This window comes from Aphelocoma coerulescens, chromosome 5, assembly GCF_041296385.1.
Source record: "Aphelocoma coerulescens isolate FSJ_1873_10779 chromosome 5, UR_Acoe_1.0, whole genome shotgun sequence".
NCBI lineage: Eukaryota > Metazoa > Chordata > Aves > Passeriformes > Corvidae > Aphelocoma > Aphelocoma coerulescens.
Window position 1 is genome coordinate 40,883,948 of NC_091019.1, and position 23,283 is coordinate 40,907,230.

Here is a 23,283-nt window from a genome sequence, read left to right on the forward strand (position 1 = left end):
TTAAAACGCTGCTGTCAGGCCAATGCAGATGCATTTTCCATAATGTATACGTGCTCATGTGTGATATTTAGACTGCTCTATAGCTGTAAATGTGCCTGGAAAAATGGCTTTGATTAATTGACTTCCCTCCTCTTCTTTCATCTCCTCAGATGCAGAGGCTTCATTCATTATCAGGAAAGATCAGAGGAGGAGGGGAGCAGAGTACCTGGGTCACACGCTGTTAGAGTTACAATTTTCCAAATGCCATAAGTAAACAGTAGGGAACAGGAAACATCCAGGATGGGAGAAGACCTCTGTGTTTGAAGGTCTTCCTCCATTCCAGATATTTGGTCTGATTTTGTCTTTAGCTATGCAAATTTGCATTTCTCCATTGTATATACATGTAATACTTGTTAAATCTTGAACTGTTGTCTTTTTCATGTGCCACATTTTCAGCCCCTGAGAATTGAGGGCTATTCCTTCCAGTGTTCCTTGTCCAATTATTCTTTTTCCTTAGGAAATTACTAGAAATTATATATACATATATAATTCTAAATTCAAAACTCATACTACACTACATCAACAAGCTTCACTTCTGTTTGTACTTATATGAATGGTTCTCTCCTTTTAATGTGTGCTGTTTCGGCTTGGATAGAGTTAATTTTCTTCATAGTAGGTAGTATGGGGCCATGTTATAGATTTGTGGTGAAAATAATGTTGATAATACAGAGATGTTTCAGTTTCTGCTGAGCAGTGCTTGCACAGAGCCAAGGCTTTTTCTGCTCCTTGTACCACCCCACCAGTGAGTAGGGTGGGGGTGCACAAGGAGTTGGATACAGGCACAGCTGGGACAACTGACCCTGAGTAACCAAAGAGGTATTCCATACCATATGACATCACAGTACCTAAATTTGGGGGAAGAAGGAGGAAGGGAGGGACGTTTGGAGTTACAGCATTTGTCTTCCCAAGTCACCATTACATGTGATGAAGTCCTGCTTTCCTGGGGATGGCTGAATATCTGCCTGCTCATGAGAAGTGGTGAATGAAATTCTCATTTTGCTTTGCATGTGTACACGACTCCTGCTTTTCCTGTGAAACTGTCTTTATCTTAACCCACAAGTTTTCTTGCTTCTACCCTTCTGATTCTTTTCCCTATCCCACTGGGTGGGGACTAAGTGAGAGGCTGTGTGTGGTGCTTAGTTTCTGGTTGGGGTTAAACCATGACATGCTGCCTCTTTGCTGGGGAAAGTTTATTTCTGCTAAATTTCATGTATGTTCATGGCATTTGTGCCACTCATAATTTATCCGTAAAATAAGAATTTTGCACAAGGAGAATATTGCTAGTCAGAAACCAAAAGTTTGGCCCCATCTTTATTCATCATATTTTGCTTCTTCAGTTTAACATTATTACTGGTTAATAGGTGCACCTGAAAATCAAGCTGCATTGTAGTATCTGGTGCGTTATGTTAAATGAATCTTTTCTAGGGCAGCAAGTCTCTTTTTTTTTCCTAATGAAAGAGAATACCTCATCTTTTCCAATTTTCCTATCAAACACATCCACATCATCTCGAGACACTGCCACATCCAGCTGCATCTATACTCAACTTCAATTATATGAAATTACACAACCTACTCTCAGGTCCTTTAGGTTCTCTTTTGCTGTGTGAGGCACACGCATAGTGCATTTCCTGTGAAGTGCATGATTACAAACTATTCAGTACAAGCCTGTTTTAAGTAAACAGTAAATTAAATATTGTCAGTGCTTGTTCAGACATGCTCTTACGAAAGGAAAATAACTTCTAGATTTGGTTTCATAAAACTCTAGATTTAAGAAAGGGACAGACATAAACTAGGTATCTTTTCTCCTTTTTAACTTCTCTTGACTGGCCCAGTTGTTCCAGAGCTGGTACAAAACAGTGTATTCAGATGTCCCTACAAGGAGACTTGGGCTAGTCAAAATGCTGAAGGTAGCATAAATTTCTGTTTATTGCTCTTTATTCTAATGGAAAATTCTTGAAAACATTCTGTCACTGTCAGGTACAATGCTGCCTGAAAGACTGTTAAGACTCTGTCTGAGCAACATGCCTCTTTCAACCATGCTAAACACAGGAGAAATACAGTAGAGGTACAGTTAGAAGTACCTCATTTTATTACTGTTCTGGCAATATTATTTTTTGCTACGCCAATCAACCTGACTGCAAGGGTAAGGAAAGAGAGAAAATGGTTGCGTCCCGAAGAATTGAGGGTTTTTGTGTATTCTGTGGTGTCTATCATTCCACTACTGACATGGTCACTACCATTTGAAGAAGTATAAAATTTTATAAAAACCAGAAGCTATGAATGTGCTCTTGCAAAGTCTCCTTTCATCTCTGCCAGTTAACTTATTCCCAAGAGAAGGAAAAGCTCTTTTTTCCCAAGTGGTCAAATATTGTTTCCATTTATTCAATAGACATTTCAAAGAGAAAATGTGTTGCCTGTATATGTTTAGGTCTGCACACAATTTATGATTACATACAGCAAGGATCCTTTTCTCTATTGTATTTTGTTCTGCTTTCTTACAGGCAAGTATTGTGAGAAGCTCTGGCAAATGATTAAAAAATTAATCTGAGTTATCATTGGTATATTAAACGGCATAACATATAGTATATCATGTTTCCAGTTCCTTTATTACAAGATCTTAATGCTATTTGTAAAAATAAAGTAATAATAAAAAAAGAAATAAAATATTTTATTGGCTGTTAAAGCAGAGATTCTTTGCAAACTACTAAAAATATTAGGGGAAAAAAAAAGGTTGAAAAATACTTGCTTTACAAATTAAGAATGCAGAGATCTAAAGCAGACTGATTTGTTCTTTGAAAATGGATATGAGAGTTAACTCAGGAACACAATATTAATAGATTTGTATAAGTGCACATAAGGCCAATATATTCAATGCTGTAATTTTTTTATGGTTTCATAAATAGTGCTATCACCAACATTTCAAAGAACTCTGAAAAAAACAGAGCTCATATGTGGTGGCATAAATTTAGTGTATTTTATAGAACACTGTTACTCCAGATATAGCCTACGGGTTGTGACTTTTCATAAAACCTAATGAATGTCTAGATTTGTCAGCTGTTTCAACACAGATGCACTTTGCTGATCTAATGGAAACATTTTGAGCCCAGATCCAAAATATCAATAGCTTTTAGTATCACAAATTAGTTTGGCTATTGGGTGAATTGGGATGTGGTTCTTGATAAAAACCAGCAAGTAATTTTGTATATATTTGTGTTTTATGATAACTGCCTCTCCAATGTCTGATGCTGAGGTTTTCTCCCTCTCTCTTTTTTTTCCCCTTTTCTTTTATTTTTGCAGAGTTTTAAGTTGAATGTAGATAGCCACTGTTCTTTAAAAGAAGCAGTGGTAGAGGAAGGACGCCAACTTCTTGAGCTTATTGTATCTCACAAATCAGGTAAATCCTTCTGAAATATTGCAAGTCTTTATGTCTCCAGACTATTAAAGAATGAAGAAGCATTGCTGTAAATTACTGCATATATTCACTTCCTTATGTATTATTAATATTTACATTATCAGATTGACCTTCAAGATTTATAAATGTTTCATATACTGCATACAATGCAGTGATACTTATAAAATGAAATACTGCCTGCAAATAGTCTGTTCATTTTATTTTGGTCTTGCTGTTCAGCTGAGTTTCAATTGAAATCACATCACTGAAAACTTCACACTGACATATTCTTTGATGTAGGTGCTATGGAAATAACATTAAGATAATGAACTAGGATTTCAAATATATATATATATGTATTTACATACTCCGCATGAGTAATTGCATTGTTAAAACTTTATTTTACCACTTAAACTAATTCTTACATTGATTTAAGTATATTTATGAGGACTAGATTAAAATTAAAAATACCTTTTTCCTTTGGTTAGGCTTGTCTTTTTCTTCAGAGGCCTTAAATTGAGAGGAGGGAGAGAGATATACTGATTTCCCTTTATCCCCAACACCTCCTATACTTTTAGATGTTTGCGTGACTTGTCTACTAATAGGGTTTTAATCAGCATATACTGCTATGGAATGCCATCTTAATTTTGGCCTACTTAACATGCTTTTCATCCAGGTTGAAGTTATTCTTTGCTATACTGTTTTCTCATCATGTTATATGTGTGCCTCTATTGTTTCGCAGCATCAGACAGATCTGTGTAATTTGAAAGCTATAGGAAATTACTGACTTCTATGTATAGCTCCAAAAAGAGAGAGAGGCCATAGCAAAGGAGGGTTGTGCATGCCATCTTAGATGTAGAAAACAGTAATGTGTAAACTACAGGAAATATTTAAAGGAGTTGGAGGTAAGGAAATTGTCTTTGGAGGATTACCAAATGTTTCAAGACAAAGACTGGATATTAGAGGGGGAGATTACCAGTGTTCCCAACAGCAGAGAAATGACAGTTTATGTGGAATTTTTCTCTTGAAATTGTCAGCTGAAACTCAATCAAAATTTAACATGTTGGCTAAGAGAAATATTTGTCACTATAGCATTGTTTTGCAGGATGAACAATAGTAAAGCTTGGATTTATAGATGAGTAAACACATTAAAACTCTTCTTGCGTTTATTATTTTAAATGTCCTGTGAATTATTTGAATAAAGGATAATATTTAAAGATTCTGTTGAGTTTACAGCTTCCGCTTTTTCCCCCTTCATTTTGGAGAAGGACTGAAGGACATGCTGCAGATGATTGCAAGTCAATGGAAGGAACTACAGAGGCAAATCAAACGGCAACACAGCTGGATTCTTAGGGCTCTGGATATCATCAAAGCAGAGATACTGGCTACTGATGTGTCTGCAGAGAATGAGGAAGGGACTGGGAGCCCTAAGGTAAGTGGCTTGAAGTTTGCCTTATTTCCTCTTATTTCCGTCTTCTTTTGAACTAGGCACCACTGAAGTTTTCTTTCCACCCTAAGGCTTTTCATTTCTACTGGGTAAACTTTTTTTTTTTATAAACAAAATGAAATGCCTTACTCTGAAACAATAAAAAATCTTAGAACTTTCAAGTTTTCCAGCAAGACCTGTCTCATTGTGTGTAGAGGGGCACGAGGGGGAACATAAAACATTTAGTAAACAAAACATAAAGCATCTTTAACATGAATAATCAGAATGCTTTTAAATTGTTTTGTTGCAACTATAAATCACTATAATCAGTGCAATCACTCAGCTCTGACATCCATTAGCCGCTTGGTTACAGCAAATTAACAAAGAAGAGAGAAAGTGATTCATTATCTCATTCCTGTTAATGACTATCAGATGCATTGCTTAATTAGGGGATGGCCATTGTAGTAGGAAGAAGGTCATATGCCTTTCCACAAATCTTTTTGCTCCAAGTTTAAGTCGTCCATAATAGTGCTTGTGTTGAATACAAGTACTTTAATGGTAAGTTACTGACACCTGCCATCATTTTGTGGATATTAATTATTAAAGAGGGCTATAGTAGTTGCCAGTTGCCAAACTTAGTATTTGTAAGAGCATTTTAAATACAAACCATGCTTATTCAAATTGGTGCAAGCAGTGTAGAAATACTACACACAATAGAAACTTCTGGCTTAGGGTCCATGACCTTTCATCACCATCAGTCGTAAGCAGAGTTGTTTCCTAAGCAAAGAATATGCAAGAGAGCAATCCAATAACTCAGTATCTTGCCACACATCCAGCTGAAATGTTTAGAAAAATTCATGGTTTCTGTTTCTGGAAACAACAGAGACAGTGTGCTGAGTGCATTTTCTGGTTCTGATCTTAGACAATTCTTAGCATTGGTATTCAGTGCTTCCTAGAGAGTAGTTTGTAGAGTGACCCTTGGCTATGATTGCATGAAAAGTTCTGGTGATTTCTTACTGTAATTCTGCATAGCAAGAATGGTCTTAGAGATGGAGGAAGAGCCAAGGGGAAAAATGAAACAAAAATACAGGAAAACACATATATGCAGGAGACAGAATTGAACTGATATCCCTCATCACTTGGATGATGGAAAGTGCTCCTGGGCCATATGGCTCTTCCTTCAGGAAGTAGGTGGTGGAGCAACACTTGATTTCATAATGAGATCTCTTAAACTAAACAAACTAGCTCAAAGACAAGTTTTCATCCTGCCAGTAATATGATCCCACATCTCTGAACATCTTGCCAAATCCATGCCCAAGAGTTTAACTTCTTAATCGAAATTATAATGTAAAAAGTATTTTAAAATCCAGCCTGATTTTGCTATGAAAATTGTGGAATCCCTAGCTGGGAACTATTATATTCAAATATTTGCTGGAAAAGAGAGAAATGGAGAAAGGGTTTATGTTGCAGTACATTTTTCATATAGATAGGTGATAGCTCCTTGACCTGTGCTTTTTATCATAGAGATAGGAACCTGAAGCAATGTGTTTTTTTTTGTTTGGTTGGTTTGTTTGTTTGTGTCTACAATTAAATTTAAAAAAAGTGGACCACAAATAAGATGAAACTAAAAATATTTTCAGGTTAACTCAGTGATTAAATTACATTCCTATAAGATTCTTGTAAGTATGTGCAGTAGAGTGGTTAAATACCATCTACTTCACACTAAAATATTAACTAAAGCTAAAATATAGCTGATAATATAGCTGCACGTTTCAGTTTACATTTATTTCAAAAACCAAAAGGAACCTGAGAAGTGTAATAGAAAATCTAAAGATTATACCTAGAGGGTATTTTTATTTTTGACTTTTTTTGAGAAACTACAGGAACAGTGTTGGTGTTAGAAATCTGTAAAGAAATAGGAAACGAGGGAATTTCAAAGACCCTAGGAAAATTTTCCCTTAGGACTTTTAAAAACATGTTTTCATAGCACTGTGGCATTTTTAATGAGAGCAGTGAAGAGTGGGAGCAGGAAAGGGATGTTCTAGAAATATACTGTCAATATTTGTAGTCAAGAATTCAGATTTTGCTTAGGAAATTTTTCATTTTATGGTATGTAAGTTTCGTAGTGGTGCTATAGAAGACTTAGGATTGATTTTAAACATTTCTGATGCCTAAGCTCTTCTAATATATTGCATTCTCTGTAAAATCTTATGAAAACAGTCAGTTCTCTAAGTATTTACTAAAACTATTATTCTGTCATTTTTATAAATGAAGAATTGATGACTGTATTCAGTTTAAATTGAAGGATATAAAGTTTTACCTTCTTACTCCATTGAGAAGTGCTTTTAAAAATGACACATTCCAACAAGTACTGATCTAACATTATGATTAGTACATGAGACATACAATACACTACTGTCCTGAATCCTGAGACACTTAGCTACAGTATGTGTTTTCTTTTGATAGAAATAGTAAGTAATATTCTAAAATAACTGGAAAATAGGACGAATGTTTTGATATATGTGTGTATTTTTCATTTTTTCACCTTCTGAAGATGTCTGAGACCACTTGTTTTTTGTAAGTGATCTCTTAAATTGTGTCATTTCTGCATCACAAAAAGACTACTGGAACAGTATTGCTTTCAATAAACACTAAAGAGTGGTATTGAAAAAAACACAATGTACTTTCTTATCTAGTGGCTGTGAGTGTAAATGCCCAAATATTACCCTGATCTATTTAACTCATAGTTTGGTGGAAAAGTTCATTGCTTTCTGAAGAGCCTGCAAATTAGTCTTGTAACTGCTGTCCTTTAAAAGCACACAAATCTTAATAGCATTTGCCCATAGTACACATTCTCCTTCACTGAATCATATTATTACCGTATTATTGTATGGAATAATATTCTTAGGGTCAGTTGCAAGTTCTGCTCCCAGCATGCATTTGTACAGTTAGTTCATTACTATAATTTTTGAGATCTGCATATGTTTGTTCTGCAAGTAAATGTTTGAATTAAGTTTCGTGGGTTATTTTGGTAAAACCTTAAGAGTATAACATCAGAACTTAAAGGCTGGTAGGTCAAAAGAATAATGGTATACTCTGCAAATATATATATAGTTTTTTCTTCTGGACATGTTTATTTCCAGAATAATTGCTTTATTACTGAAAAACATTTCTTATTTTCCATTCCAGCTTCAGAAAACTAAGCGTGTAGCTGGTTAAGACACTGGACTTAATACATAGAACATTGAAATCTGACTTAGTTGTTCCAGGTAAAAAAAAGTCTTGGGAAGAATGTGTTAACTCTAAAATAGACTTGTCAATGGGTTAATGATAGAAGCAGTCAGGATTTGAAGAGTATTGGAGGAAGAGGTAAAAACACATTTAACAAAGTAAACTGAAAGTCACAGAAATAGTAGGTGTCTCAGGAACAGAATTTGAAGTGGTTAAACAGACCTTTGTATGAAGCGAAAAAGAAAACCGGTGTAATTTCCTCTTGATATGTAATTAAACATCACACACTTCCAGGATCATTTCCCACTCAGTTGCATATAATTTTACAGCTTTTACAATCATTCTAAACAAACACTCTTCAGTACACAGAAAAGTGATTTTCATTTAAAAATTGAAACTCGGTGAAGCTGTTTAGTATCGATCACTATTTGGGATTCTGGAAATACTGCTTCACAGGCAGTTTTATAGTGACGCTGGTCTCAGACCTAGTGGGTGGACTAAACACCACAGTCCAGAAAAATTATATCCTGGTCAGTCTGTTAATATGAATTTGTGAAATGGACAACAGAACAAAGTTTAGAGAATGGAAACAGTCTTCTTTTTTTTCACTTCAGTCTTGTAACTTGTCCTGGCAATTCAATCAGGCTGCTATGACTACCACAGTTAGATTAATACTTTGATATAAAAGGAATATACAAATGAAGTGTTTTGGTATCTTTGTGATTAGTGCAGAGAAATATTATATTTGTGAGTAGATAATTTTCTTTTCCTCAACGTCTTTTATCAACTCTATTTCATGAGTATGGTGCATGGGCTGTAATATTAAAAGCAACATACCAGTACTTTTTTCTGATTTCTTTAATTATTTAAAAACAGGGGAAGTTTATTACTGGGCAGATTTAAATATTATTGACAGATAGCAGAGACCATGAATTCTAGCATTCTGAGAATCTAGTATTTTTACTTACATAACCACTTAGAAAACTGTTTTTGGTGTCCATTGTATCCAATTGGAATATTGCATATATTATTGTAGTGGGTTGTGCTTTGAAGTTGTCAAATAGCATATGTAACTGGCCTTCATTTTCTTCTCCTTCACTTGTTTCTAGTGGAAGGGCAGTAATAACATATGATAGAAGGATCATTTTACTTAGCTTGCTGGAGTTACTTAAATCGCAGCAGAATTTTAAAACTTTGCATCTCAAACTGAATTTATTAACTTACAGTCTCTCTTTCTCTATTTTTCCACATGCGCAAAGTCAGGATCAGACTTGTGGATTAAATCCTGTGTCTCATGTTTGTAACACTGTGGAATAAAATGTCAAATAAATAACCATTACTTATTCAGTAACAATTTGAAAAAATAATGAAATGGAAATAAGACTTTCATCTCTGTCATACAGACATATGGAAAGGGCTTTTCATCTGGTGATACACATGCCATTCTGGTCTATCTTTGTCGCATGGCTTAATCAAGTCTTTTTTTTGGAAAAGAAAAGTTGGTATTTGTGCTTTAGAAGAAGTAATTCTTTCCTCTAATGTGTCCATAATGAGCCACATTCCCATCTAAATACGGGAGAGTTTTATCTCATGAGTGCAACACCTCGTAGATGAGACATTAAACTGAAGTTCTAACCACCTTTACCCAGGCTTACTTCCAGTATCAGTAATTACCATCTGCCGCCTTAATTCTTTGCAGTTTCAGCTGAATGTGTTAGTCTCTTCTGTTCAGAAAAACTGGATAGTCTTGGGCACAGTTAAATAGTTGTTACCTTTCACTGGTGAAAACAATACCTTATAATATCCTGTGACGTATTTCTGTGCTGCAAAGTATTACAGCAAGTCCGCAGTTCACCATTCACTACTTCAAAGACGATAATAGGGAAGTGCTCTCCTGTAATTAGAATAGAAGGCTCTGATTGAGGCATAGTCTTATATTGTTGAATATTTAAAATGCTATCTGTACATAAATACTATTATTGTGCCTAACAGCTGAACAGTTTTAAAGCATTCATGTAATATTTCAATTCTGAATCTTTGGAAACTTTGGGAGTCTAAAGATACTGTCATCTCAGTCTTAAGTACAAATGATGCCGTGAATTCTGCTGTACTAGAAAAAAATTAATCGCAGTTATTATTTTGCTTGGCTTTAGGTATTTCAGTATATGATATTACAGTAGTCTTGATCTGTCAGCTTCTATGGTGGGGATTTGAACCATATATGAGTTGGACAACGGGATAAAAAGGGTGGTGGTATTTACAAAATCCTTCTATAAATCAATAGACATAAATTTGGTTTTGCGAGGAATAGGCCTGTCTTTTAGTGCTTTTACTGGAGCATGTGAAACATGACTGAGTTCTTTTGATATTGTTATCCAAATAGAGGATTGAAAACATCCATTAAGAATTTCCAAGCTAATCAAAACAAGCTATGTTGATGTAACAATGAAAAGAATCAAGAAAGGAAGCAAGAAGAAGGAAACTTTGTGTCTTTTAGCACAGTTAGACAATTCAAGTTCCTCAGTTTTCTAGTTTTTAATACCTTGCTTAATAAGTTTAATTTTAATATTACAGACATCATCTAGATTGTGCACAGACCAACCTATCATTGTACACAAAAGTATCTTCAGGAAGGATTTGAGAGATGACACCATAATTATACACACCATTTTAGAGTGGATGAATAAAAGGAAAGAGAAAGATGGTTTAAAATAAGTTTAAAAGCAGAAACTAGCATTGCTAGAGAGAGTCTGAATATGGATTATTGAATGGGACTGACATATAGAGAGTCTTTGTTGAAGAATATGGAAGAAAGGGATCTACTGAAGGGTATGAAAGGTGTGACTGTGGCAACTGAGCAGAAAAGCTTTGTTTACTGTAGTACTATATCAGACCCTGAGAGTTAGTTGAAATATTTTGTGTGATAATTTTAGTATAGATAGAAAGAAAACAGAGTTTTAGTACTGTTTAGTACCTTTCTGGTACAGGGGTTTTATTGACAAAACCAGTGCCTTGACAAGAATGTGTCTCATCATACTTTGAAGCAAAATTATCTTCAACTAAGCAGAAGCTTTCAAAAACAGAGGCAAAACCAAAGTAACCATGTAATCTTTCAAGTCCAGAATATTTCCTTTCAGCTTCTAAGCATATACAATCTTAAGTTGATGTTTCATACAGAATAATATTCATAAAGCTGCCAAGATTCTTCTCTCTTGTATTTTGTATTTTTGTGCTTTGTTAAAATACTTTAACTGAGCTAGTAATTTTTGGGTGATTTTAAGTCTCCAAGCTGATAAAATATGAACTTTTGTGTCATTAAACCACGGCCTTTTTATCAAACACAGGCATAAGCAAACTGGACCTTAAAGTCTTCCCTTGGTCAGCTCTTTTACAAGGGCTTACTCCTCAACACACCCTGAAAGGAAGCAGGTGTCAGAACTAATGTTCTTTTTCCAGAGGGAGGATGTTGCATTTCATATGGCTGTTCATAAGGATTTACACAGCTGAGATCTTCCAGGAAAGGCTGTAAATCAAATCATGTCCTTATTAGCCTCCTCTTGTGCCTCTGTGAGCCAGTTATGGATTATGGTGGTGGTTGGTTGCTTCATAGAGAAAGAGGACATGTGGTTCTCCCCTACTGCCTTCCTCCCCACTTGCTGGAAATTCACAGCCTGTATTACTGAGGACTGTGGGATGAATCTAACCCAACGTTTTGAGGATAAAATGTTGCAATAATAACTACATTTTTGTTGCATGATAACTCCTGGCTAAGGTGCTGGATTATGCATGTGGGCTTGTAAATGGATTGGCAACACTAGACCACTGCTTTTAGAAGTAATTTTCAGTTAATAGATGATTTTAAGTGTTACATATCTGCAAGAGCTCTATCCTGAAAATGTTTCTTTTATTCAAATAGTCATAGTTTTTTTCCAGAATGATTGAAAGCAAATGCATCAAAGGTTCAAAAAAAACAAAAGGGGGCTGTTAGATGTATTATCAAGTTCCACATGGTAGATTCACTGATGTTTATTGGAAGATGTTTCTCTTGAGTACTTAATTGTATGCTTTTTAGTCGGCAGGAGGAATGGTTTTGTGTTTAATTCAGAACCTCTCTTTACAGCAAAAGGAATGAATCTAAGCAGTCACTGTTTGGACTGCAATAAGAGATGACAAATGAATAATGGCTCCACCCTAAACCTCATCTTTCAGGTTATATGAGCCCTGGTAAAACTTCTCTATATCAGAAGTTAACTAAATGTTTTTCTAGTTTTTCAAGAAATGATGTCCCTGAAGTCTTGGTCAAGAAAATCTGGGTCCCATTTTAGCTCAGACAGGTTGTTTTCTCATATATCCATCAGTGTCCTGCAAATTCTATATGACAGTGTTGTTTTCATAGTATCTAAAATAATTTCAATCATTCTTAACAAGTAAAATTTCTAAAGAGTAGGAAAGATCCTAATTTTTTTTTTCACTGAATCTGACAACAACCTTATCCATTATTTATCTCACTGCCAGGTATAAAATTGAGAGTGCCACACTTTAAAAATAATATTTTTTTTGTAGCTCTAAATTGTATCTACTATTAAGCACAAGATTCAATCCTGTTATGAAACATAGGTGCTTTTTTAACCAGCACATTATAAAATTTACTGCAAAAATATCAAAAGTCATATTTGAATTGAAGATGTGAACAAGGACCCTGAGGTATCTGTGGTATTTATAATATACTCCTACAATTTTTACACCTTGGTGATTCCAAATATTTTATATTGATTGCTTTTGGCAACTATTGGCTCTTTAACAGCCATCTCTGTTAGTAGGAGCAGTTATGCTTACATAGTTAGCAAAGAAATGATGACTTTTTACTTCAGGAATGAGAAAGGCTACTTTCTATTAAAACATTGATCAAGTTCAGTGTGAAAGATGTTTTAAATCTAAATCTCTCCACTGAGAACAAGTGCAGACTGAGAACTTGATGAGAACAGATATTTAAACCGACTTACACCCAAGGGACAAATTTTATCATAATGCTATTTGAATCGAACATTATTACCTGAAACTCTGAAAGTATGTTAGGCTGTTGTTACTTCACCTCTGTAAGTGTCTACTTCTCTATGTGGGCTCAGAATCCCATGAGCTCATTCAAGGTTTCAGACCACAGCAGAAACAGAGCTTTTTAAAAATTTGTTGTTTAAGTTCGGAAGTTGATGGAACACACTAAAATAAATCAATAAATAAGCAAGTGAAAAGAAGGAATCCTAGCTGACTGAAAATGCCTTGGTAAAACAAGTCTGTGGTGGGATTTAAAGATAGTGATAACTAACAAAGCAAATTAGTTGAAATTCAGATCTTTTCAGTTAAGTTTCCTTTCTCATATCTTATTCCTGCTCCCTCTCCCTCCATGCCATCTGTTGCTCCTCAAAACAGTTCAGGATTTCAGCAGGATCACAAGTGAAATATAGTACAAGAGTGTGTGGGGAGACTCTTCTCCCAGGGTTCACTGCCAGGTCAGTCGCAGATGGCAGTGCAGGGGGACTGAAAGTCTGGCGCTCCACAGGCATCATATCTGACTTCTGACAAATGTGGTGCTGGTCAAATCAAATGGTAAAATTTGAATGTGTCTTCTACCCACGTGTTGTTTACCAGTCATCACAATGATAAATATTTTGGCTCGTTCAGATGATGTGGCATAAGATCTAGGCATTGGACTTAAAAGGTTATTGTCTTCTGTCTCCACTAGTCTATCTTTTTTCTAGCTCTGGTAATAGCAATGTAATATCAACACATGCCTCTCATCCTAATTACCTCTGGTAATGCAGGATTTAGTGGAGTAAACTAAGCTTACTTTCTGTACTGAGATGCTTTCTTCTTTTCTTTTTGTGACAGACTGTTCCACCCTGTTTTGCTTCTGAAAAAAAATCATGTTTGAAAATATAATTTTTCCCTTTTGATATAGTCTTATAAAAATCCTGTACTTTAAATAGTACAGCTCAATAGGGATGCTGTTGTCAATTGTCATCTCTAAAGATTGTTGTTTCTGTTAAAAACATTCTTTGTCATTTTATTAAACTTTTATTACTGTTCTGAAAACAAAAATTACTGCTTTATTCCATTAAAGAGTGACTGGCATGGCACTCCTCTGATCTTTAAAAAAAGAATTTTACTTTCATTGTATTTGTGCATTAAATTAATGCTCCTATCTACAGAATAAACTAACTTCTTATAAATATTACCGTGCTTAATTATCAGTTAGGTATTTGAGTTTTTGCTGTTATGGTTGATGTCCAGGAGTGATTAAATGTGTAATAGAGAACAAAAGAAACATTGATGTGAACAAAGATACTATAAGATAAAGGCAAATTTTATCTTCTTCATGCTTTTATTCTTTTAAAATTATTTAAATTACTTTTATATTCAGCATGGTTTGGTGGCATTTCCCTTTGTTTTTTTCCAATTCACTTCTTATTTTAGTCTTTCAGAACATTTCTAGCAATGATTTAACTTGTAGTATCTTTCAGTTCTAGTCTCAGCTGTGTACTTAAGCATCTCTTCCTCACTAGGGTGGTCACAAAAGAGAAATCAGGTAAAACAGTGTTTTAAGGAAAAATCTACTTGGACATCCTGCATTTTCAAACTGATTTATTCTTAAATGTCTTGTGGCATAGTATACTTGACCACACTTAAATTTTAAATGCAAAGTGATGTTACAGATTTTGCTAGTTTTTTAAGCTAATCTATTAGAAGGCAACAGAATATGGTGCTGAGTGTTTTGTGACCTGAGTTCTTTGTGTGTATCTACATTGTAAAAAAGAATAAACAACTTTTTCAGTAGACAATTTGATGAAATACAGACTAACATTAAAAGCCTGAAAGATGCTTATGGTACAAGCATATGTATGTTTGTATGCTAGGTCTAGTAACTTTTGGGTAATGCTTTTTTTTTTTTTTTTTTTTAGTATTTTGCCTGGATTTTTAATTAAGCCTTTCTTAAAGTATCTCAGATGTATCTCATTTATTGATAATTATACTTACCCAAGATAGTGTAACTAATGTGGGAGATACAATGGGGACTGCATCACATTTAGCAATTTAAACTTGTTCCTTAAACACCTGGAAGTAACCACAACAAAAATATGTGTGGTAGTAGTGCACTTTGCCATGTCCCATGGGCAGCTGTAAATGTTAATGACAGTTAACCTAAGATGGCTTTAAATGCAAAATGGGTTTTCTGACCAGAAGACAGGTGGTATGCCATATTCTTTTATAATCGCCCCATAGCATGCTTTATGAACCATCATCACACCAGAGAGAAAGAATAGCTCATCTGGGCATGTACACTTCATTTCTTCATCCTATTTTTCCTCTTTGCAGTCATGTTATAGAAAGGAGACAGGCCTTTAGCACAGAATACCTTAATCCTTGGTTTATGAGCCCTAAGAAAATCACAGGTATGGTTGATGCTGACAGTCTACATCATCCCTTCCAAAATGAAAAAAAAATTTTTGAGGAAAGAGAAAGAAAATTGCAAAGGGGAAAGTTCAGATCTGATTAAGAGCTCAGCACCATGTGTTCTGAAATACTTTAACTTAAAGCTATGATGGACAACAGAAGTTTAGAATGGTGCATTTATGATTGCTTACATTCAAGGATCACATTTTCTGTTTGGGGGAAGGGGGCAAGAACGTGACTGAGGTCAGGTCAGCTTGTTTTTTTGTCCTTGCTGTTGGTTTGGAAAATTTTCCTGGAGACTTAAAAGGGTATTTAGTACTTGTATTACATTTTGCAGTCTGCCCTTCCTATCTTAGATGTGAGATGCAAGCAGTTAGAGCATTGTATAATCAAGTACTACTAGAGCTGCAAAATATAAAGATAGATGCAAAAAATAGGGTAAATCTATCTTTTAAAAATTCTGTGTGTAGTAAGATAAGCTTTTTCTGAATATGACAATTAATGGGTTAGTTTGAAAATCTATGGGTTTTTGTTATTAATTAGTCAAGAACAATAAGGTTTAAAAGTTCATATTTTTCTCATGTAATAAAATGTTTTTATACATTGGACAGGAAATGTATTAAGGAAATAAACAGAATAAATGTAAGTTCATTCTTCTGCTAGTTCATTTATTTGGGCATTGATTCTTACTCTTCAGTATAGATACTTCATGAAGCATCCATATTTATCTCCGTAGACTTATTCCTGACATGTATTGCTACAAAGGCTTTTGTTTGTAAAGTATCAGCTAATTAAAATAAATCTAAAATTAAACATGAAAAATGTTGATTTCCAATTCAGTGAATCCTAGGAATATTATAATAAGTTTGGTTTTAATTCCTGAAAAACATATTAAAATTAACTTTTCTCCCATTTATGTAATGCATATAACTAAACTTCCTTCCTACTGTGAGACAGTTTCATTTATTGTTATTTGTAAACAGCTTAGTAAAGATGCATAGTGGATTGGTCTAGAAACTCCTTGAACAGTTTCTTTTGAAATAACACTACATACGTTAAGCTCAATTACACATCCAAACAGCCACAACACACTTTTGGTAATTTATTCATTGATTTAACATAGTACCCAGAAGAGTCATGCCTGCTGTCAATTTTGTAATATATTATGTTTTAAATATACTCATGCTCACCCATGCACGCCATTAAGGTGTGCATAAACCTGTGTTTTTCTCTCTTGACAGCTATAAATGTTTGTTATTATTACACAAAACATATGTTCATGTTGTTTTTGTCTAAATTATTCTATCTGGGGCTATAAAGTTTTAATGTTATTAGTTGCCCTTAGAATTTTAATGTTTCACTGCTGTAACCTTCTTAGGATTTCTCTGCAATTAAATAGAAACTATTTCACTACAGCCTGGAAGAACAATATATTTTATACAAATAAAAAAATCCTTCTTGCTCCATTTTCTCCCAGTGTAGTAAACTGTCTGGTTGACAAGGCTCTATACACTGCAGTCCTACCTGTAGTATTTTCCAGAACTGAATAGAATATTATACTTTCCTGCAGTATTCTCATTAATGAAAGAACCTAACTCAAGCTATTTCAGATAGAAGGCAAGTCACAGGCAGTTTGCTTTGAAAGCCCTCTCCCTGTTCTCTGTTGTCCCCTTATTCAGAAAATACAGAGGAACCTCAATCAATGTAACATTTATACTATGAAAAAAGCCAAGGCTTTAGGAGATGGAGTATTAATGTGAAAAAATAATTTGGAGAAATTTCTCCTCTGTTTTCTTCTAAATAGCAGCTGTGCATAGGAAAATATAAGTGTATAGCAGCAGCAACAGGAAAATGCTTCCCCCCACCTTTCAGTTTTCAAGGCCTTCTGTCTAAGGAACAAAAGCAGATGGGAATTCAGCCAGGATATTAGAAGATATTTTCTGCTTTTAAATGAGGAAAGGCCTCACTTAGGGCATTCTTTTCCATATACTGGATTAAGGCATTATATTGACTTACTTTTTTTCTTGTGTTTTGGGCCAAAATACCCTCTCATAGAGGAAATAAAGTAAAATTGTTCCGTGCAGACTTTAAACCTCTGACATTTTTTATCTTATCTCTAAGTACAGCACACTGGTGTTCCTACCAGTTTCTTCAGGCTTTATTCCACCATCTGACCATAACACTATTCATGTGAAGAGGTACAAGAGTGGTCAGAATATTCAAAATGTACTGATTAGAAGATGCTCACTCAAATTGATTAGACAAGATTTTATTTAAGAAAAAGGAATAAGGTATTTCTAAGTGAATTTGTGTAAAATGCTTGAGATACTTCAACCTGAGAATTTGAATTGGGAAGTGTTTCATGAATCTTATATTAAAAACTGAGGAAGAGGACATAAAGGCATTAGTAACTATTGGTATTTTTGAAGCACAACATATGTAAACATCATGACGCCTTTTGAAAAAAAGGTAATTTTCCCAGAGAAAGGAACTGAGGCAAGGAGGGGGAAGAGCTTTCCCCACAGCCACAGGATGAGTTGTTAGGCCAGCTGGAATTAGAATTCAGAAGTTTTGTCTTCCAGGCTTGTGTTGAGCTCACTGACCCAGTAATTCTCACACTTCTACAGTAACATCCTTTAACATTTAATGCTTCCAGGACTCTGCCAAAAAGATTTCTTTCATTATGAAATTTAATTCTGTCCCCTCAAATTTAATTTGTCTTGCCTGTTTTTCTTGCTCTTCTTTATTTGTTCTTTCATTCACTTTTTCCTTTGGCTTCCATTATGCTCCCAAATATTTCTGTCTTTTTATAATTAATTCTTCTTTTTCCTCCTTTTTCCACATGCTGTTAAGGAATTGTGTCTTTTCATCCCCAACAATATTTCTCTTTTTATTCCTCATTATCCCTAGGTATCTCAAACCTGTCTTCAGAACTGCTCTGTTTTGCAGGGCCACAGTTGCAGCTCACAAACATTGTTTCATAGCATCCTAATTTTTGAGATTTTAATTATGTCTGAAGGTTTGCCAATTATATGGTGAACTTCTGCATTGGAAAGAATAAGACCACAGCCTTCTCTACTCAGAACTAAAAAGCTTACAATAGAAAAAAATGTACCATTTGTTGAAGAATAGAGATAACAGGGGAAAAGCAGCGTGTCAAGGTTCTTGGTTAAACAATAATCTCTTACAGAGCACTCATTACTGCTAAATAATTGCCTGTGTTGGGAGAAAGGTTTCTATGTGAAGAGAGGTTCAAGAAGGTCAGTTATCTAGTGGTAATGACCATAGCGGTCATTAAAGGGTATTAATGCTATTAAGAACAGAACTTTAACTTTTTATTGAAGTTTTTATTTAAATTATATTAACTTTGATTCAACTTTTAATTGAGGTGCAACCATCCAAATTCTGTAGTCAGGAACCAAGAAGTAATGAACATAAAATTACATGTTCTTCTGATAGGCTGATAGATCTTTAATATATTATAATTTCAGGAGTCTCTACAGAGCAGTTATTAGTATTAAACTATTCAGAGGTATTCTATTAGAATTAGGGCTGGGTGATTGATTCAGGAAAAAATCCCATCTTGACCCATAGCAAATGCAGACAGTATATTTTCTGAATTAAAAAGAACTTCTTTTCATAAATATAGTTGCATGCAATCTCAAAACAGTTGCTAAGTTAAAGTAGTCCTATGGTTCCTAAAATGCTCTGTCTTATAAACCTGATGCATGGTGGCAGCAGTGCTGATTTCATTCTGAACTGAATTTATAGTTCCATACTACATTCAGTGCTTGTTGTACAGAGAATCTCATGCTGAAAGTACGTAGGGACAGTACTACTGCTGTCCTTCCAGACACTACAAGAACCGGAATCAGGGTATGGCAGGGGCTCCCAGGAACTGGAAACACAACCTACTACATGGAAGGACTGAGCTAGTATTGAGTAGCCCTCCTGGTCCAACTTTTTGTGCTGTCTTTTCTCTAGGACATTTCAGGAATAAGCTACTGAGTAAGTCTAAAGGGCTGAAGCACTGGAGAAGAGATGTGAGACTGGAAAATTAGCTCTTAGGGATCCAGAGGAGTATCACTTGTCATGCCACCTTCTACTCTTGCAACAGAATTTTTTGTCCTTGCCTTTCAAACCTGAGGATAAAGTAACATGCTGTAAAATGAAAAATCAAACCCATCATACAAACAGAACAAAATACTAAACACTGTTTCATTCACATGGAGGAATGATAAGCAAAGAAATGGCTGATGTATGATAGGAGTTAAATCACATTGCCAAGTGCGTGTCTGGGTGGGTGCTGAGACTTGGGTAAGAAAGGAACAGCGTAGCCTGCTGAGGACTGCAAGCTGAACAGAATCCTCCATGCTGTCATGGCAACTTTTCAAGGTACAACTTCAGAGCCAAAAGCTATATTGTATTTATGAAAAACGATGACGTTAAGAGAGATCTAGCAGTCTTATAAAGTTGCAAAGAGGAAAGAATCTCAGGGTAAGGCATTTGTAACAAAGGAGAACATGCTATCCAAAAGATTTTTTGCTGCTTTTATATGAATGCTTCAAATAAAGCAAATTATGTCAAACAGTCGTTATTTATTGCCTTATTATCTGAAAGGGTTTTTTTTTTTGTGGTGAGGAAAAGTGCCAATTGACCTTACTACAGGAAAAAATTTCTGGGTTTTGGAAATGTTCTGGGTGTTTCCAAAACTTCCAAGACAATATTAAACTTTCAGTTCCATAGTTTCTTATATATTTCTGTAGTTTAATCATGTGGAGTTATGTACCATTCTATGAAAACATCTTCTGCTTCTAAAATACTTGTTTTCTAATAATTACAGACTTGGAGAATACTTTGTATTAAGTTGGCCTACTGCCATTTTCTTGCAGAGAAATTTGCCATAAGAACTGATAATGGATTTTTTCCTCTTAAAAAAAAAAAAAAGTTCTTTGCGTTTTTGGTAGGAAGCCAGGTTTGTGTCGTTTAGACATGTCACATCATTATGAAAACATCATTCATCATAACACAATGACAGTGTGTTCTGCTGAGCTGCTGACTCCTCTTGAAAAATTGTGAAGTGGTGTGTGCATATTGCCATGCAAAGAACTACTTCAGTATTACAGAACATTTTCCTGGGGCTGCCTGGTGGAATGGTCTAATGTATTACCCTTGTAACTGGGAGAAGATAGGTTCTAAAAGGTGATGTGCAAGTCTTTGTATTCTAATTCATAGGTACATTACATTTTCAAAAAAATCATTGAAGGAAGTATTTAATGTATGTAGACATTCCATAAGGTCATTTAGCCCTCTTCCCTGCCCAATGCACAAAAAGTTAAAAAGCATCTGAACTGTTTCTGCTGTTTTTCTGTTTTCTTACAATCAGCCAGTGGTGGGTATTCTGTGACATCCAAAACAATTTATTCCAGTGCTTAGCAAACTTGAAAGCTTTTTCCTACTCTCTTGACTAAATTTACCTTACAGCAGTTTATGCACAGTTCTTGTCCTATCCCCAGAAGACACAGAGAATCATTACTTTATCCTGCATTGCAAGCTCTGGTGTATTTGAAGATCACCATCAATTTGCTATTCTATTTCACAGTGTACAGGCTTGTTCTGTCAAACCGTAATCAGAGTATAAAACTAATAATAAATGGAAGTCAAGATAAATATCTTTCATGGTAAACACAAACAAAAGAAGTGTTATCCTCTAAGGCCTTGGGTGTTTTAATACTTTGCTGTTCAAAACTACTATTTTCTTTAGTAGACAAGTCTTTCTGGCCAACCTCTTTATTAGGAAAAAGTTTCTTTTCCTTTGGTGATGATGTGGAAATATTCCTTGATTGTATAAGGAATGAACTCCTGTATTTAACTTGCTACTAAAAAACTGTTTACTCAAGGAGCTGTACACTTTCTCTCCTACTCCTTTTGTTGATGCTTTAAGTTCTCAGTGTGTAATGTACCTTCTTCTGGACCTTACATCCCATAGTAATATGTATGTTTAAAAAAATACAGGCTAAGTCAGTTGTTTTCAGTTTTTACTATGTCTTGACTAACCCCAATGTCACTAGCAGTTAATGTCTTTGGGATATTTCATCCACAGGGTTCTCCTTTTAAGGAGACCTTAATAGAAGACAAATAGATGAGTAGCTGGGGAGGTGGAGCACTGGCCAGATAATAGCAAAAATACTTTATAGTACTCACCACTGAAGTATTAGCACATGCATTTATCTATGTTATGATGTTATTAAAGATAAACATAAGTAGAGTTAAGAAAGTTCTCAAAGGCTTCCAGAATTGTGATGTCTGTAGAAACATACCATGAATAATGATAACAAAAATTGTTGGTGGTAGGAGTTTGGACAAATGGGAGAAAACAACAATTGAAAGTGTAGACACTCCATGTGTGCATTGTGGTAGCTAAAAATTAGGGGTCAAACTCATGTTTTTTGAAATATTTACAGTCCTTTCTCATTTGCCTGTTGGAACTGTGTAGTCTGGAAGTAAAGAATTTGTGGAGAAGGAAGATGTCTGGCAGGCTGAATATGATGAAAAATTGAAAAAGCAATGATAAAAATATAAGGAATTGAAGCAATATAAAGCAAAATAATGGGTCAAGAAATAAGGTTGCTATCTTTTCCTGTTTAATGACTATCCTATCTAAACAAGGAAGAGGGCTCTAAGCTTGCTGGAAACAGAGCTGCTCTGCATTACCTGTCATGAATGGGTATTCTTGGTTTTCAGAGGCAGTAAAGCAATGGGGAACATGCATGACACCACCAAATGATGCAGTTATGAATAATAATGAAGATGTATCTGGAGAAGTTACAGTTATGAAAACACAGGGGCAGAATAGGCTAGGCAGACCTAAAGCTTACTTCCCTGGTGCAAGCTGATGCTGAGATCAGAGCTCTCCTGGCAAAGCTAAGCTTCTCTCAGAAGCTTTTTCCAGAGGAGTCGTAGAGATGGGGGCTGTATAAGCAGTCTGGAATGAGTAATAATGCCCATCCTCTGGTAGTACCAGGAAGTATGGTGTACTTCACGTTTCTCTGGGTTTAAAGTGTGCCATGCTAAATAAAATAACGTAAATTTTCATACTGTCTAGTCTATTTTGAGAATTTTGTGGAAGATCAGCTTGAGTAGAGTTCCTTCCTTATAAGAGCACTAATAATATTATCCCCAAAAGAATGGGAAAAAACCCCCCTTAAAAATCATTGACTACATGAATAAATCAGTCATCTTTTGACAACTGTCATATGAATTGAACTGTTAGGCTCACGTATGCTATGTGAGCAATATTGTCAGAAAAGTCAAATGACCACATGTATTGATTTTTAACTGTAATTGAAATAGCTTAGTGTCACATGGTATCTGGTTCCAATTTGTGACTTTGATTTGTAGAGATTGTGAACTAATCTTGCCATCACATGTTACATTTGTAAACCAAAGTTTTAAATTGTGCTGATCAGACATATGTAGAAAATCACAGCTGCACTGCAGACTTGCACCTGTGCCTGGATTTCATCTTTTCTAGTCCCTATTCAGGGCACATGTATAAGCGATGAGAAAATTATGGTGTGGAAACCTGTATTAGTAGTATGTGTTGGTGCCTTAAGATGCCTCCTAGAAGTAGAGACTAGACAGGAGTAAGGGAATAAAAGTAGGTATTTATTTGAAAGGCCTTCAAAGGTACCCCCTGGGGTGCCAGAGGCCATTGCCAAGATGGACCCCAAGATGGATGACAAGC

The 23,283-nt window shown here is 35.1% G+C and overlaps 1 protein-coding gene across 2 annotated transcripts in view; it reads left to right on the forward strand.

The window, feature by feature from the left end:
• AKAP6 (A-kinase anchoring protein 6) overlaps positions 1 to 23,283 on the forward strand; it is a 220,970-nt gene that overhangs the window by 77,442 nt on the left and 120,245 nt on the right. For both annotated transcript variants that reach the window (XM_069017782.1, XM_069017783.1), the window contains exons 6-7: positions 3,337 to 3,433; positions 4,699 to 4,862. In XM_069017782.1, coding sequence (XP_068873883.1) covers positions 3,337 to 3,433; positions 4,699 to 4,862 — 261 coding nt within the window. The remainder of the gene's footprint in view (positions 1 to 3,336; positions 3,434 to 4,698; positions 4,863 to 23,283) is intronic.